Genomic DNA, 18,136 nt, shown 5'->3' on the forward strand with positions numbered 1-18,136 from the left:
TACACCTTAGTCAAATACATTTAAACTCAGATTTTCACAATTCCTGCCATTTAACCCTAGTAAAAATTCCCTGTCTTAGGTCAGTTAGGATCACCACTTTATTTTAAGAATAAGAATTGAGGTCAGGGCTTTGTGATGGCCACTCCAATACCTTGACATCGTTGTCCTTAAGCCATTTTGCCACAACATTGGAAGTATGCTTGGGATCATTGTCCATTTGGAAGACTCATTTGCGACCAAGCTTTAACTTCCGGACTGATGTCTGAAATGTTGCTTCAATATATCCACATCATTTTCCTCCCTCATGTTGCCATCTATTTTGGGAAGTGCACCAGTCCCTCCTGCAGCAAAGCACCCCCACAACATGATGCTGCCACCCCCGTGCTTCATGGTTGGGATGGTGTTCTTCGGCTTGCAAGCCCCCCCTTTTCCTCCAAACACAACGATGGTCATTATGGCCAAACATCTTCTTCCTTGCTGAGCAGTCTTTCAGGTTATGTCGATTTAGGACTCTTTTTACTGTGGATATAGATACTTTTGTACCTATTTCCTCCAGCATCTTCACAAGGTCCTTTGCTGTTGTTCTGTGGTTGATTTGTACTTTTCGCACCAAAGTATGTTCATCTCAGAATGTGTCTCCTTCCTGAGCGGTATGACTGCTGCCGGTTCATTGGTGTTTATACTTGCGTACTATTGTTTGTACAGATGAATGTGGTACCTTCAGGCATTTGGAAATTGCTCCCAAGGATGAACCAGACTTGTGGAGGTCTACAAAAAAAAACTGAAGCCTTGGCTGATTTCTTTTGATTTTCCCATGATGTCAAGCAAATTGCACTTAGTTTGAAGGTATGCCTTGAAATACATTCCCTGGTACACCTCCAATTGTCTCAAATTATGTCAATTATTATGTCAATTAGCCTATCAGAAGCTTCTAAAGGCATGACATAATTTGACATAAGCTATTTAAAGGCACAGTCAACTTAGTCTATGTGAAATTCTGACCCACTGGAATTGTAATACAATGAATTATAAGTGAAATAATCTGTCTGTAAACAATTGTTGGAAAAATTACTTGTGTCATGCACAAAGTAATGTCCTAACCAACTTGTCAAAGCTATAGTTTGTTAACAAGAAATTTGTGGATTGGTTGAAAAACGAGTTTTAATGACTCCAACCTAAGTGTATGTAAACTTCCGACTTCAACTGTAGATCAATATTTTATTTTGTACAGTCATTATTAATCATCTTTATCAAGGGTGTCAATAATTTCAATCCCAGTATACTTCATAATAAACTGGACCGAATGTGGGAAAAACACACTGGCTTCATTCTTAGCTCATGTTCATTTGACATCAAACTGATTAAAAAATTTAAAAAACTTGGAGACTACCTGTAATTGTCTAATAAAATATTCAAATGTTAGTTTTCTGTTGCAAACACTTTCTGTTGTGTGCCCCTAATGAACATTACCCAGGAAATGTTGCAATGTGACTATAGTGGAAAAAAGCAGGGGCACTGCTGACTCCTACCGCACAGCATTGCATTGCTTCTCATGTAATTATAACCAATAAGTGCATGACTAGTGACCTGTCCAGGGTGTGTACATCAAGCTGCCTCACGCAACAGAAACAGAAGATATGCTCCTGCCCCATGGGCCATTATAGCTCAGACAAGGTTTACTTATTGTGCAAGGACAATATCATTTTTACAAATCCCATAGGAAATCCCATACATGCATACAGTGACATTAAAGTCATCAAAATTGCTCACTAAACACACACACACACACACACACACTGATGCCCTCTAGACTGTACAGCTCAGACTAGCAAATGTTCCACCCAGAGACCTCAGTGAGCAGAAGGACATAGACAGAAATCACATCCGTTAAGCAACTGCCCCAGAAATGAGAATGGAACAGAGGAAAATGCCATTTCATCATCGGCCCGCTGCCACAGGAGATCTTCTCCCTGCACCTCATCTTGAATAATTGCTGTGGTGACAATATCCCCAGCCCTGCAGCAGACACACACATCATCAGCTCACATCATTCCCAAAACACTGGGGGGTTGGCTGCCACACGCTTCTCTATATCTCCCATCTCAGCCCATTATTTCAGTAATGCCCATTCTCTTGGCTATGAGTGGCTTCTTTAGGAGAGTCTTATGGTGCAGAAGCAATAGCATTCAATTGGTGCTGTCCTGATATAGCCCTAAATAACATCTTGTCCTCTTTCCTTGTCCCCTTTCCTTGTCTCTTAAAGCTGTTTCAAGCCCTTTTAGATTGGTGATCATGAAGTTAGTAAAGACTAGGAGGGTAATTGAAGATTTTTGGCTAGGCCATTAGCAAACATCTTTAAATGGAGGCTATCTAAGAATTAATGTAGAAGCTTATTGTTTTAATCAGAGCAATTCTTCACAATGAATTAATCCGTTCATCAAATGAATGAGGGTTTTAATGATTTGTTGCCAGTCGTTTAGCCGAGGATACAGTTGGGAAAAACATGGTCCGTTGAGTGATAGCATAGCCTAACAGTGCCATCCTCCTTCAAGCAACTTTCTCCAGGAAATAAAGGGACTTTTCACTTAGTGAGGGAATTTGCACTCACATTTCTTGCCATAGAATTGTTTTAGAACGGGGCGTTCCTCTCCTCACCCCCCCCCCCCCCCTCCCCCTCCCCGCTAGGCAGTTGCAGTTAATGGCAGCGGAATATGTGCAACAACATCACTGATTACCGAGCACAGGCGGACTGCGCAAAGGCCATCTGTTCCAGACTAGGAGAAAGCCATCAGTGATCAGCTGTTACATCCGACAACTGAAGGACAGAGGGCCAATCGACACACTGGAGACCTCTGGGCCTCATTAACGTAAATAATATGTTAATATAACCAACTCAAAACATCTGAGACCTGGAGGACCTTTACTCACTGAAGCCCCTCAAATACCATCTCTGAATACACTGTAACAAACCCACAACACATGGGGCAGATGTGTGTGTGTGTGTGTGTGTGTGTGTGTGTGTGTGTGTGTGTGTGTGTGTGTGTGTGTGTGTGTGTGTGTGTGTGTGTGTGTGTGTGTGTGTGTGTGTGTGTGTGTGTGTGTGTGTGTGTTGCCCACATGCGTGTGTGTGTGTGATTGCCCTGCTGTGATTGGTTGTCTAATGAACCCACTGCAGGTGTGCCATGGCCTTCTGGTGATTGGGCACTTTCTCCAGTCCTACTCAATAATCCATGGATTGGGGTTGCGGAGAATTACTGGATGTGTCACACAGAGCAATGTACACACTCAATAACCAAGCATATGCTTCACATACACCCATACACAAGCTTACCTTAAAACGTAAATGAAGATTCTCATGCAAGTAATAAGAAAAACATAATCAACATATATTTTCTAATGCTTTTAATCCTACCACTTTGGACCGTTCCATTGAAACACAATTTCCGATAGGTAATCATTTCCTCTTTAGGTTCATTATGTAATGTATGTTAAAACAGTCAGCATCATGAGAGTTATAATTCAGTCAGCATCAGGAGAGTTATAATGCAGTCAACATCAGGAGAGTTATAATTCAGTCAGCATTAGGAGAGTTATAATGCAGTCAACATCAGGAGAGTTATAATTCAGTCAGCATCAGGAGAGTTATAACGCAGTCAGCATCAGGAGAGTTATAATGCAGTCAACATCAGGAGAGTTATAATGCAGTCAACATCAGGAGAGTTATAATGCAGTCAACATCAGGAGAGTTATAATTCAGTCAGCATCAGGAGAGTTATAATTCAGTCAGCATCAGGAGAGTTATAATGCAGTCAGCATCAGGAGAGTTATAATGCAGTCAACATCAGGAGAGTTATAATGCAGTCAGCATCAGGAGAGTTATAATGCAGTCAACATCAGGAGAGTTATAACGCAGTCAGCATCAGGAGAGTTATAACGCAGTCAGCATCAGGAGAGTTATAATGCAGTCAACATCAGGAGAGTTATAACGCAGTAGCTATCAGACATTTACAGTTCTTGCATTTTCAATAGGGCTTTTTTTTGTGAGCCTCCATCTGGTTTATACCAGTTTAAAGTAAATGGCTATAAAACGCACCATAAAATGTTGAAACCTAAAGAGGACAATATAAATGTCCTGTGCAAGTCACAAGTCACAGTCATTAAATTCATCAGCAACTATTTAGCCAAAAGCATCCAAACTTCATCAATACCGGAACTAATTTGAGTCTGTGCTTTTTGAACAGAAGGAGCTTCTTCAATATACAGTAGGTAGTACAATAAAATATACAAATGCCAGCTACATCATTGCTTTCATGCAGCTCCGGAAACGTTGGAGCCAATCAAGCACAAAGATTGCCAGCAGACAACAGTTCCCCTAGAGTAGTGGAATTGAACATCCTCTTACATATTGACAGTGCTGGACTATTAACAATAAATAATCAAATATATATCGTGCTTTATCATACTCTCAAAGTTCAGATGGGCGTCATGGCCAAACCTGTGCCTGGTATCAACTGTGGCATTCTGCACCTAACTCTGATAAGACTGTGATAAAGCCACGCTCGTTCCAAAGGCCATAGGGCAGTTTAGTTAAATGCCAGATAGGCTGGCCAAATTTTAGTCCAGTGGGCCGGTCTAAATTGGGGTTTTTGCAAGAAAGTATTATTATTTGGCTAATAATAGTGGCCTCTAGAAAAAAAATGGGACAGTGTTGGGGCCTCAAGGGAAGGAATGGGCCAGTGTTGGGGTCTCAAGGGAAGGAATGGGCCAGTGTTGGGGTCTCAAGGGAAGGAACGGGCCAGTGTTGGGGCCTCAAGGGAAGGAACGGGCCAGTGTTGGGGCCTCAAGGGAAGGAACGGGCCAGTGTTGGGGCCTCAAGGGAAGGAATGGGCCAGTGTTGGGGCTTCAAGGGAAGGAACGGGCCAGTGTTGGGGCCTCAAGGGAAGGAATGGGCCAGTGTTGGGGTCTCAAGGGAAGGAATGGGCCAGTGTTGGGGTCTCAAGGGAAGGAACGGGCCAGTGTTGGGGCCTCAAGGGAAGGAACGGGCCAGTGTTGGGGCCTCAAGGGAAGGAACGGGCCAGTGTTGGGGCCTTAAGGGAAGGAATGGGCCAGTGTTGGGGTCTCAAGGGAAGGAATGGGCCAGTGTTGGGGCCTCAAGGAAAGGAATGGGCCAGTGTTGGGGTCTCAAGGGAAGGAACGGGCCAGTGTTGGGGTCTCAAGGGAAGGAATGGGCCAGTGTTGGGGTCTCAAGGGAAGGAACGGGCCAGTGTTGGGGTCTCAAGGGAAGGAACGGGCCAGTGTTGGGGTCTCAAGGGAAGGAACGGGCCAGTGTTGGGGCCTCAAGGGAAGGAACGGGCCAGTGTTGGGGCCTCAAGGGAAGGAACGGGCCAGTGTTGGGGCCTCAAGGGAAGGAATGGGCCAGTGTTGGGGCTTCAAGGGAAGGAACGGGCCAGTGTTGGGGCCTCAAGGGAAGGAATGGGCCAGTGTTGGGGTCTCAAGGGAAGGAATGGGCCAGTGTTGGGGTCTCAAGGGAAGGAACGGGCCAGTGTTGGGGTCTCAAGGGAAGGAACGGGCCAGTGTTGGGGCCTCAAGGGAAGGAACGGGCCAGTGTTGGGGCCTCAAGGGAAGGAACGGGCCAGTGTTGGGGCCTTAAGGGAAGGAATGGGCCAGTGTTGGGGTCTCAAGGGAAGGAATGGGCCAGTGTTGGGGCCTCAAGGAAAGGAATGGGCCAGTGTTGGGGTCTCAAGGGAAGGAACGGGCCAGTGTTGGGGTCTCAAGGGAAGGAAAGGGCCAGTGTTGGGGTCTCAAGGGAAGGAACGGGCCAGTGTTGGGGTCTCAAGGGAAGGAACGGGCCAGTGTTGGGGTCTCAAGGGAAGGAACGGGCCAGTGTTGGGGTCTCAAGGGAAGGAACGGGCCAGTGTTGGGGTCTCAAGGGAAGGAACGGGCCAGTGTTGGGGTCTCAAGGGAAGGAACGGGCCAGTGTTGGGGTCTCAAGGGAAGGAATGGGCCAGTGTTGGGGTCTCAAGGGAAGGAACGGGCCAGTGTTGGGGTCTCAAGGGAAGGAATGGGCCAGTGTTGGGGTCTCAAGGGAAGGAATGGGCCAGTTTTGGGGTCTCAAGGGAAGGAACGGGCCAGTGTTGGGGTCTCAAGGGAAGGAACGGGCCAGTGTTGGGGTCTCAAGGGAAGGAACGGGCCAGTGTTGGGGTCTCAAGGGAAGGAACGGGCCAGTGTTTCGAAATGCCTTGGCCTATTTCTGGTCCCAGTTCATCCCGGCCTCATTCTCTCTGTTGCAGTCAATACCTATGTGGAAAATGCTGTGCGTACTACAGTGCTGAACTGACGAGCACCTGTTTTCACAGCGCCAGTTACACATTAAAGGTCAACTAATGATGAGGTCCTAAAAATGTGTAAAAATAACATGTTTCCTGATTTTAAATACATGTCTATAATTTACCAGTGTGTAATACCAACTGTATTAAGTACTGAACGAGTAAAATCATTAAACACCATTTAAAGTACATTAGAGAATCTGAGTTTACGGATGTAATAATGTTTTAAAAATACTTTCCAGACATCACTGTTGCCAGTTAATGTGTGTCTCTAACTCATTCGATGCAAACACAGTCCCCTCAATAGGAAATACTGCTGACATTTAAAACAGCCGTGACAAAAGACATTTCAAAAATTGCATTTGCAATTGAAGAGGATTCCAGAGCGGTGGAGGAAAACTATCTGATGTTTTGAAAGAGGCAGGATTTAAAAGCCTCATTCCAAATGACTTTTTCGATGGGGATGCATCCTTGTCTGGAATGTGTTCAAATATATTTCAAGATAACGAGCGCCAGAGTATAAAGATATGTAGTTACTATGTATTCCATTGAGTATATACTGTTTATTATAAACCGGGTAGTTCAAGCCCTGAATACTGATTGGCTGAAAGCCATGGTATATCAGACCGTATACTGTACCATGAGTAAATGTATTTTTACTGTTTTAATTATAACCAGTTTATAATAGCAATACGACTCCTCTGTGGTTTGTGGTATATGGCCAGCTAACGGCTGTATCCAGGCACTCCACGTTGCATCATCCTATAAACAGCTCTTAGCCGTAGTATATTGGCCATATACCACACCCCCTCGTGTCTTATTGCTTAATTATACACCTATAGAGGGATCGCAGATGCTATTACTTCTAAATGTGTACACAGGTGCACAAAAGAACAAAATAGACATCTCCACTCTTCTCCTCAATGTTTATGCTGTGGACTCTCTCCAGGATGTGTTGCTTTTCACAGAATGAAGCCCTGCTGTGAATAGCGGTGCTCTGTACTCGCATATAAATCACACTTACTCAGAGAGCAACATAATCTCAGTGAAACAGCATGTTAGCCAACGCTACTGGACACCAATATTGGTGTGTGCGTGTGTGTACATGTGTGTGTGTGTGTGCGTGTGCGTGTGTGTGTGTGTGCATGCGCATGTGTGCGTGTGTGCATGCGTATGTGTGCTTTAGAGTATGAAAGGTAAGAAGACGTCAAACAAGCTGCACAGTCAGTCAAGCAACAACCAATTAAAACCTCTTTCAACCAATCACCCTTCTCCCTCTGATGTATCTGTCAGGTTAATTACAGTATAGCAGCTAATGCTAACACCGTTAGCAATTACAATTACTTTTTTCACTAAATTTCCTATAGCCTGTTGCTGCCTACGCTTCATGTTTCACTAAGCACAGCGGGGCCAGCTATCATTAGAATCATGTTAAATAACCAATGAACAATGAAAATAAAGCCTTTTCGTGAGCAGAATAGCAGCTCTATAGTATTAGCATTAGCATGCACCATTGATCCTCTACAGAGACACCCACTCCTCTACACTAAATGATTTAATAGGCCTGATTCTGCTTTGATCACCTTCTAGGAAGATGAAAATGTCTTTGCACTGTTTCTTTATTTATCTTCAAGATATGCTCTACTCCGTTCCTCAAGATGACTAATTGCCGTGGCAACATGTACAAGTATTTAATGAGTTCCGATTCACATTAAGAAATAGTTGGCAAGATATTTTTTCAAAGCAGGCTGGCTATGAATCACAAGGAAGTCCATCGTCACAGCCTATCAGAGCAAAGGCTCGAACAACACTGAGATGGTGTCATACGGTCGAGTGAATATTTATTCAGTCCGCATTTATTCGGGGGGTTTAGTCAAAAATGCCATGCTTGAAAACGCTTGAAAAGCTACAATCAAGGCAGACATACACCGAAGTTCTGAGAAATGTTTCTGAAAGAAACTTTGACAATAAGTTTAGGTACAATCATGTGTGCGGGAGTTCTATATATTTTTGTTTTATTGTACCCCAGAGAACCTCCAGCAGGTTTTTCAGAGAGCAGGCGAGGCAGAGTATAGTGAACGAGGGCAAGGTGCCCGTGAATGCTCTTCCAGCTACTAAGCAGCCAGGCAGCCGACCCAAATTAGTCCAATGACGTCTTGAGGGAGGCAACCCCCCCCCCCCACCCCCCGGGTGTGAGTGAGTGAGTGTGTGTGTGCGTGCATGTGCATGTGTCTGCGTCCGTGCACATGTTTGTGCATATATACATACAGATCTTAACACATATTAGGTTGGGTTGGCGCTCCCCCTTGGGTTGTGCCGTGGCGGAGAACTTTGTGGGCTATACTCGGCCTTGTCTCAGGATGGTAAGTTGGTGGTTGAAGTTATCCCTCTAGTGGTGTGGGGGCTGTGCTCTGGCAAAGTGGGTGGGGTTATATCCTGCCCATTTGGCCCTGTCCGGGGGTATCATCGGATGGGGCCACAATGTCTTCTGACCCCTCCTGTCTCATCCTCCAGTATTTATGCTGCAGTAGTTTATGTGTCGGGGGGCTAGGGTCGGTCTGTTATATCTGGAGTATTTCTCCTGTCTTATCCGGTGTCCTATGTGAATTTAAGTATGCTCTCTCTAATTCTCTCTTTCTCTCTTTCTTTCATTCTCTCTCTCAGTGGACCTGAGCCCTAGGACCATGCCTCAGGACTACCTGGCATGATGACTCCTTGCTGTCCCCAGTCCACCTAGCCGTGCTGCTGCTCCAGTTTCAACTGTTCTGCCTGCGGCTATGGAACCCTGAACTGTTCACCGGACGTGCTACCTGTCCCAGACCTGCTGCTTTCAACACTCTAGAGACAGCAGGAGCGGTAGAGATTCTCTCAATGATCGGCTATGAAAAGCCAACTGACATTTACTCCTGAGGTGCTGACTTGTTGCACCCTCGACAACTACTGTGATTATTATTATTTGACCATGCTGGTCATTTATGAACATTTGAACATCTTGGCCATGTTCTGTTATAATCTCCACCCGGGCACAGCCAGAAGAGGACTGGCCACCCCTCATAGCCTGGTTTTAGCCTTTCTAGGGAGTTTTTCAGAGCAACCATGCTTCTACACCTGCATTGCTTGCTGTTTGGGGTTTTAGGCTGGGTTTCTGTACAGCACTTTGATATATCAGCTGATGTAAGAAGGGCTATATAAATACATTTGATTTGATTAAGTCTTTATGATTCCAGGTTCATTATATGTATCACTACACTCACCGTTGTTCGGCATAGAATATCCACATTTGTATGATACTGTATGTGTATGGAATTGGAGGACCCATGCAAAGGTGGCAGTGTGCAGTAGTGAATCCCCATGCGCTAGCCGGATAGCAGGGTTGTCACAGTGAACCAATAGTCTCCCCGACACACTTCCTTCCCCACTGCGATAACTAGTGATGAATTAAACCCCCTGGCATTGTTCTTTTTACACAACTCACCAACCAATGTTCATAACTCAGGCTGGGAAGAGAGGATTATAGGAAGAATGGAGGAGAACAAGAGAGGGCAAGGGAAGAGTTAAGATACAGAGACACCAGTCCATGTACACAATACTATCGCCCCCTTCAACAGTAATACTCAATCAAATTAACTAAAACCATTTAATTGTTCTGCACATGGAAACGTTTTTAACTGCTATACAAGATTTTAACAGGAATTCCGAAAGGTTGTTTAATTGTGAGTAAAATCCCCAGTAATCATATTTCTGTTTAATAAATGAGCATGCTTGTGGTCTCTCAGCTGAGCAGTGAAGAGACATTCCCATTCAAGTCAATTGGAGTCCATTTCTATGGCGAGGCCTCTATGAGGGAGGGTGACATCACCATTTAAACTCGCCCGGCGGAATGCTTGTTGTCACTTTCAGAGGCACCTTTCTCCCACTCACTCACACACACACACACACACACACACACACACACACACACACACACACACACACACACACACACACACACACACACACACACACACACACACACACAAACACACACGCATGTATTCCTCTCCCTCCCACACACAGATCCACCTCACACACACACACACACGAGCTGGCAGAAATAACTGAATAACAAAGTGGCAGCAGAGTCCATTCAAACAATGCTGACACACGACCAAAGCATTCCAGGCTGGCGCAGAGGAGTCTGTGTCAACGGGTGTGTGCCTCACCACTGCCAGAGTGTACACACACACACACACATACACACACACACACACCACCCACACACGGTGAGTAAACTTTGATCAAAACTTCAGGCAATGAAAAATAAAGACTTGTTCCATTGAATAGCCAAAATATTAATGCAGGACAATGAAGACACATTTTTCACCATGTAACAGACTTTGTCTTTCAGTTCACTAAGATTTTGGGAACTGGCTGTGACTGCGAGTGGAAAGTCTGACCTACAGAACACTGCCAAAAGCATGATGGAACATATTCCTTCAGAGAGAGTTCATTGCTACTGTAGCTTCCAGGCAAGGAAACAGCAGGAGTGTGTGTTCGAGGGGTGGATGGGACATAGCAACGCACCCACATGCTCTCAACACAGCCACACCGTAAACAAAGCCAAGATAGGGCAAACACACACACATTCTGCAGCATGGGCAGCCATTCAAACATTACTTGGAAACAATAACCCTCAGCAACCCTCACAACCCTCACAACCCCCCCCCCCCCCCCTTGCACCAGAGTGAGAGATCCATTGCCAAGCTTGGGGAATGTATTGAACCAGCTAGAGTGCCACCACTGCCCTTCCAAAGTGCACCTCTCCAGGGTTCAAATGGAGGGGTTAATTATTTAACACTGGGGGGACCTACTGAAGCACAGAAGGAGATGTGAGTGGACATCAAACAGTGGATGGACCCCCGCTCATCTCTCTGGTCCATCCCATTTGTAGCCAACTGTCACCCCTTCCTTCTCCCCCTCAAACACCAACATTACACACACATACTATAAATCCTCAAAGGCACAGACACTCTCTCTTAAACTGCGAGTCAAGGCTTTTTCACCCATATAAGCACACACACACACAAACACACACACACGTGAAGCAGCATACACATGAGACAATTACACACACACTCATTCTCTTCCTTCTCTCACACACTCTCTCTCGGTCCGTCTCTGTTACCATGGTGGTGGTGGTGGTGGTGGTGGCGGATGTGTTGTTGGTGGTGGTTCTCTATTGGGGGGTCACGCTCCCGGTCTGCGGCCCCCAGCTCGGCCAGCCTGCGGCTGGTGGCCGTCAGCTCAGAGCGCAGGTTGGTCACCTCCTGGCTGGCGGACTGGACTGCTCCTTCGATCCTCTGGGCCAGCTGCTTGTCGTCATCCATCATTTTCAGGATTTTGGCCTGAGGAGGGAATCCAAACAGGAGGGTGTCATGCTGTTGTCAAGTTGACCATGTCCCGGAACAAAATGAAACTGTATCGTGTTTTCGGTTGTATTCCTCCGCACTGCTTTACTAGACTATTTAGTTAAGAAAAAACTGCGAGTAAAATCCTTCAGAAGCAGTGTGTCCTTTTCCTCAAATTAGCTAAGGGGAAATGTTCTGTGTAACTGTTATCCTCTGTGGTGCATGTGCGAGTGTGACTGTGTGTGTGTGTGTGTGTGTGAAAGAGAGAGAGTTCTTTAACAGAATGAGATAGAGAGTGTGTGTGTGAGAGAGAGAGGAACAGAGAGAGGAAGAGTGTGTGTGTGTGTGTGAGAGAGAGAGAGAGGACCAGAGAGAGGAAGAGAAAGAGTGTGTCTGTGAGAGAGAGAGAGGAACAGAGAGAGGAAGAGTGTGTGTGTGTGTGTGTGAGAAAGAGAGAGGAACAGAGAGAGGAAGAGAAAGAGTGTGTCTGTGAGAGAGAGAGAGGAACAGAGAGAGGAAGAGAAAGAGTGTGTCTGTGAGAGAGAGAGAGCAGGCACTCCCTCTGTGAAATGTGCTCCCTGCAGCTGACTGCTGAAAGGACACAGAGCACTGGGAGATGACAAGCACCTTTTTAAATGGACTGTACCAAGTCCAGGGAAACCATGGGGGGGAGGGGGGGGGTAGTACTGCTGCATGGACTTTTGGTGTCAGCCGCATGGACTTTTCCCTTACGAGGTTTTAGCTCGTTGTCTTTGACAGTATAGAAAAGCAGAATTCAAATCTGCTACGGCCTAAATCCTTGTGAGTGAATCTGGTGAGAGAATAATTTCTTGAAGAAGGAAAAATAAATATAGGGTGGACAACAAAGAGCGTTGCATAGTCACCACTTCCCAAATGAATTCTCCTTACTCAGGCTGAGGCTTTGTCTGGTGTAGCTTGCAGCTGGCTTTTGTCCTGCAGTGTTAATGTGTCAGTGTCACAGTCCTCTGGAACTCATGTGTTAGTGGCTGAGTGAGCATGACTAGAAGCGTATTAATTGGGGCAAAATATAGAATGTGTTCGATAGAAATGTACTGTGTAAATCTGACATGATTATTTTCTAATAAATAATAACAAAAAAAAAGAAAGAAAGTTACATGAAATATTGATCTCTAAAGGACAGAGAAACATGTACTGTATGTTACGATACATTTCTATAAGAAAGATCCATAGGAATGTTTTCCTGGAGAAGCCTCTGCTCTCTCGCTTTCCCCCACTTCCTTATATTCTTCTCTTCGCCTCGCCACACTCTACCCCTAATTTCTTCCGTTCATTTAAACGAGGAATAAAATACTACAAATACAGGAAACAGCTGCAATGACTAAACACCTGCTTTGAGGTCTGAGGGTAATTGATCATGTTGAAAAGAACAAACATCAGCATATTTTCCCTTCCAATGCAACAGAGTTCGTACATACAGTACATCACACATTTGATCAACATATCTGCAGCAAATGTGTCAAAAGAAGTTGTGTTTTGCAGATTGCAGCTTCAAACGTTCAATTTCAGTCACAACTGTAACTTAAAATATTTGGATTGATTTGCTTTTAAATGCTAAATGTTTCACATGCATTTTGAGATATAAAGTTTTTTAAATGAAATTGAGGATTAAAAAGAGTGAAGGGACAGTAAACAGTAGAGATCAACTCAAACCGGGAAAAAAATGATCAAAATGGTTACATGTTTACTTTCACTGTATTTTGGAAGATGTTAAATGACCAAAGCTTGACTGGCAGGTTAAAGCTGTCAGGCTGGCTGTGTAATGAAAATCCCCAGCACATACAGTGGCAAAGTGGTTTCCTTTATACGGTACAAACATGTCAGGCACACACACACACACACACACGCACACACACACACACACACACGCACACACAGACACACGCGCACACACACACACGCGCACACACACACGCACACACACACGCACGCACACACACGCACACGCACACACACACACACACACACACACACACACACACATACACACACACACACACACACACACACACACACACACACACACACACACACACACACACACACACACACACACACACACACACACACACACACACACACACACAGACACACACACACACACAGACACACACACACACGTTCTTACAAACACATTGAACACACACACACATTCAAGGTCATGGTCAATTTAAATGGTTTCCTTCTTTTTTTCATCAACGCTCCATTTCCTCTCTGTTTGAGTAGTACCAGGGCCACCTGAACACACTGTGTGTGTGTGTGTGTGTGTGTGTGTGTGTGTGTGTGTGTGTGTGTGTGTGTGTGTGTGTGTGTGTGTGTGTGTGTGTGTGTGTGTGTGTGTGTGTGTGTGTGTGTGTGTGTGTGTGTGTGTTTGTGTGTGTGTGTGTGTGTGTGTGTGTGTCCACTGCAGAGTGTTACCACAGCAGGCCACCTCATTACCAACAACACAACATTTGTCCCATTTTCCCCAAGTTTGCAATTGCACTCTCCACGTCATGGATATAAAGGCATCCCAGCTAGCATATTTGGTTCCCTGGATGTTCTGGAATGTTGAGTGGGGAATTATATGGCATTTGACAAATAAGAGATTATCTGCTTCCAATCCACACATAAGTAGTAAATTGCTTGAATGGGCTGTCATAGTAGCCAATTTCTCACAACAAGCTACAGTATTCATACAGTAGTCAAATAAAACACAGTGGCACCGCAATAACGTCCATTAGTTACTGTCTACTGGGGTTCATAATGTCAACTCTGACCCTTTTCCGGCTGTGTCATAAGTGGAACTCATCCAATGTGTAGAAGTACAACAGCTGTGGTATCAATATCATACAGTTGAAGTCGGAAATTGACATACACTTTGGTTGGAGTCATTAAACCTCGTTTTTCAACCACTCCACACATTTCTTGTTAACAGACTATAGTTTTGGCAAGTCGGTTAGGACAAGTCATTTAGGGTTAGGGTTAGTCCTAGACCCTAGTCATTTTTCCAACAATTGTTTACAGACAGATAATTTAACTTATAATTCAATGTATCACAATTCCAGTGGGTCAGAAGTTTACATACACTAAGTTGACTGTGCTTTTAAACAGCTTGGAAAATTCCAGAAAATTATGTAATGGCTTTAGAAGCTTCTGATTGACATCATTTGCTAATTGACATCATTTGAGTCAATTGGAGGTTTACCTGTGGATGTATTTCAAGGTCTACCTTCAAACTCAGTGCATCTTTGCTTGACATCATGGGAAAATCAAAAGAAATCATCCAAGACCTCAGAAAAAAATGGTAGACCTCCACAAGTCTGGTTCATCCTTGGGAGCAATTTCCAAAAGGCCTGAAGGTACCACATTCGTCTGTACAAACAATAGCACGCAAGTATAAACACCATGGGACAACACAGCCGTCATACTGCTCAGGAAGGAGATGCGTTCTGTCTCCTAGAGATGAACGTACTTTGGTGCGAAAAGTGCAAATCAATCCCAGAACAACAGCAAAGGACCTTGTGAAGATGCTGGAGGAAACAGGTACAAAAGTATCTATATCCACAGTAAAATTTGTCCTATATTGATATAATCTGAAAGGCCACTCAGCAAAGAAGAAGCCACTGCTCCAAAACTGCCATGAAAAAGCCAGACTACTGTTTCCAACTGCACATAGGGACAAAGATCGTACTTTTTGTAGAAATGACCTCTGGTCGGATGAAACAATAATAGAAATGTTTGGCCATAATGACCATCGTTATGTTTGGGGGAAAAGGGGGAGGCTTGCAAGCCGAAAAACACCATTCCAACCGTGAAGCACGGGGGTGGCAGCATCATGTTGTGGGGGTGCTTTGCTGTAGGAGGGACTGGTGCACTTCACAAAATAGATAGCATCGTGATGAGGGAAAGTTATGTGGATATATGGAAGCAACATCTCAAGACATCAGTCAGGAAGTTAAAGCAAGGAGGCCTACAAACCTGACTCGGTTACACCAGCTCTGTCAGGAGGAATGGGCCAGAGACTTATTGTGGGAAGCTTGTGGAAGGCTACCTGAAACATTTGACCCAAGTTAAACAATTTAAAGGCAATGCTACCAAATACTAATTGAGTGTATGTAAACTTCTGACCCACTGGGAATGTGATTAAATAAATAAAAGCTGAAATAAATCATTCTCTTTACTATTATTCTGATGTTTCACATTCTTAAAATAAAGTGGTCATCCTAACTGACCTAAGACAGGGATTTTTTAACGAGGATTAAATGTCAGGAATTGTGAAAAACTGAGTTTAAATATATTTGGCTAAGGTGTATGTAAACTTCTGACTTCAACTGTATACCCTGTGAACATCTGCCTCATGGCATGTGTGTAACAGTATGTTATTATAGAATGTGTGTGTGTATTCACAAAACTTGAGTGACAAGATTACACCCCACAGATCAACCCCATATAAACTACAACAACAGACACGGACAGTTACAGTCACAGTCAGGCTGCTCATCCGTCTGTCCAGTAAGACACACCAGACACCCTCCTTGCTCTGTAAATTAACATACCGCCGGGTGTTATTTATAGATGACCCCCTCAGCCACGTATGACACATTACTCATTATTGAGAGAGACCGAGAAAGAAAGAGAGACAGGGGAGAGAGAGAGTAGAGAGAGAAAAAACATTTGAGAGAGGGGGGAGGGAGAGAGATTAGAGAGGGAGAGAGAGAGAGAACATTTGATAGAGAAAGGGAGAGGGAGGGAGAGGGAGCAGAGAGAGAGAGAAAACATTTGATAAAGAAAGAGAGAGGAGGGAGAGGGAGAGGGATATACTGAGAGGTTTATAAACAATAACCCGACCCAGATGAGTCCGTCCTTATTAATTAGGCTGAAATTCATCTCACGTCCGGTTGGTGTCATGGAGCCTTGGACCCTTCTGGGTAATCAACGTGAGAGAGGGGGTAGAAAGTGGGGAAATGCACTCGACCCCTGAACCAAATGCAGAACAGACATCCCCCTGGGGGGATCCGAAGTGGTCTGATTGGGGACACTGGAGCAGAGCTGGACACAGCGGCTGAATAGGATCAGTAACTGGCCGGCGTGCGGGGGTTGTCATTAGCACATGAATAGAGCTAAGGAGGTATAAAGTGCAGTGCAGTGGAGTGGAGGTTGGAACGAAGGCTGCCTCTGTCCTGCCCTACTAGTCTTGTCAGCATGCACATGCACATTGTTCAGAGGACACCTATAACCTTATAGCTGAGACACTGGCTCCATTTAATTATTATTATATGGAAGACATGTACAGATGTTTCTGTGTCCTGCAAAACTGTTATGGGGTTTAAAATGAAGCATGGAGAGCCAAGGTCCAGCCTGGTCCCACATCAGATAGCCCAATTTACAGTGGCAAAGCTATCCTGAATTACGGTTGGGCATTCACATGTGGAAATGTGGTTTTGATTCAAAAACAAATACTTGCCATGTTTACTTTTAGGACAAGCCTCGGCAATGCTTGTTTCGCAGTGGACATGCTTCCAAGCACATACAGTGAGTGGACTGCGGCAATCCCTCATTTAGAGTCTACCTTTAGAAGGAAGAAAACTAAGCCGTCCCGCAAGCTGTAATGGTGAAATTGTGTTTCTACTCAAGACTGAGTAGTCTGGGCATTACAGTCAAGGTCGAGGCTGAGGAGGGAATTGAACCTGAATGTAAAGATATGCACAGGCCACTGATTTCTCACACGTACAGTTCAGGGATGTTCAACACCTCTGCAATGCAGCCTCTTCCTGAACTGCAAAAAAATCACCTGCACTTTAATCTTATCTGAAAATTCAACTTACTGCTTTTGAAAAAAAATTACCACACAGCCATTGCTTGTGACAGGAAATATATCTATATTCAAAGCTGAGCAATTGCCATCGGACAAACTGCAGTTTGCACTATTTAAAAAAAATTGGGTCGCTGGATGTTGTCTTCTCTGCTGTCATCTTATCTTAGCAAAAATATCGACACACAAAAAAAAGAGAATGAGAGAGAGAGCAGGAGAGAGGGAGAAACACCTTAAGAACAGGAAAGATGTTTTCTACCGTCTTTTTTAATGTACAGTGCATTCAGAAAGTATTCAGGCCCCTTGAATTTTCCACATTTTGTTACGTTACAGCCTTATCCTAAAATGGATTATATAAAAAACAATCCCGATCTACACATAAAACCCCATAATGACAAAGTGAAAACGTATTCAGACCCTTTGCTATGAGACATCGAAATTGAGCTCAGGCGCATCCTATTTCGATTGAACATCCTTGAGATGTTTCTACAACTTGATTGGAGTCCACCTGTGGTAAATTCAATTGATTGGACACGATTTAGAAAGGCACACGCCTGTCTATATAAGGTCCCACAGTTGACACTGCATGT

General features: G+C 44.5%; 1 protein-coding gene across 3 annotated transcripts in view; it reads right to left on the reverse strand.

Annotated features, from left to right (window-relative positions):
* The window catches only part of LOC109907939 (kazrin), a 209,951-nt gene extending 197,633 nt beyond the window's left edge, over positions 1-12,318 (reverse strand). For all 3 annotated transcript variants that reach the window (XM_031794110.1, XM_031794109.1, XM_031794113.1), the window contains exon 1: positions 11,491-12,318. In XM_031794110.1, coding sequence (XP_031649970.1) covers positions 11,491-11,695 — 205 coding nt within the window. In that variant the 5' untranslated portion in view covers positions 11,696-12,318. The remainder of the gene's footprint in view (positions 1-11,490) is intronic.
* Positions 12,319-18,136: the final 5,818 nt, after the last annotated feature.

Source organism: Oncorhynchus kisutch, linkage group LG17, assembly GCF_002021735.2.
Source record: "Oncorhynchus kisutch isolate 150728-3 linkage group LG17, Okis_V2, whole genome shotgun sequence".
Taxonomy (NCBI): domain Eukaryota; kingdom Metazoa; phylum Chordata; class Actinopteri; order Salmoniformes; family Salmonidae; genus Oncorhynchus; species Oncorhynchus kisutch.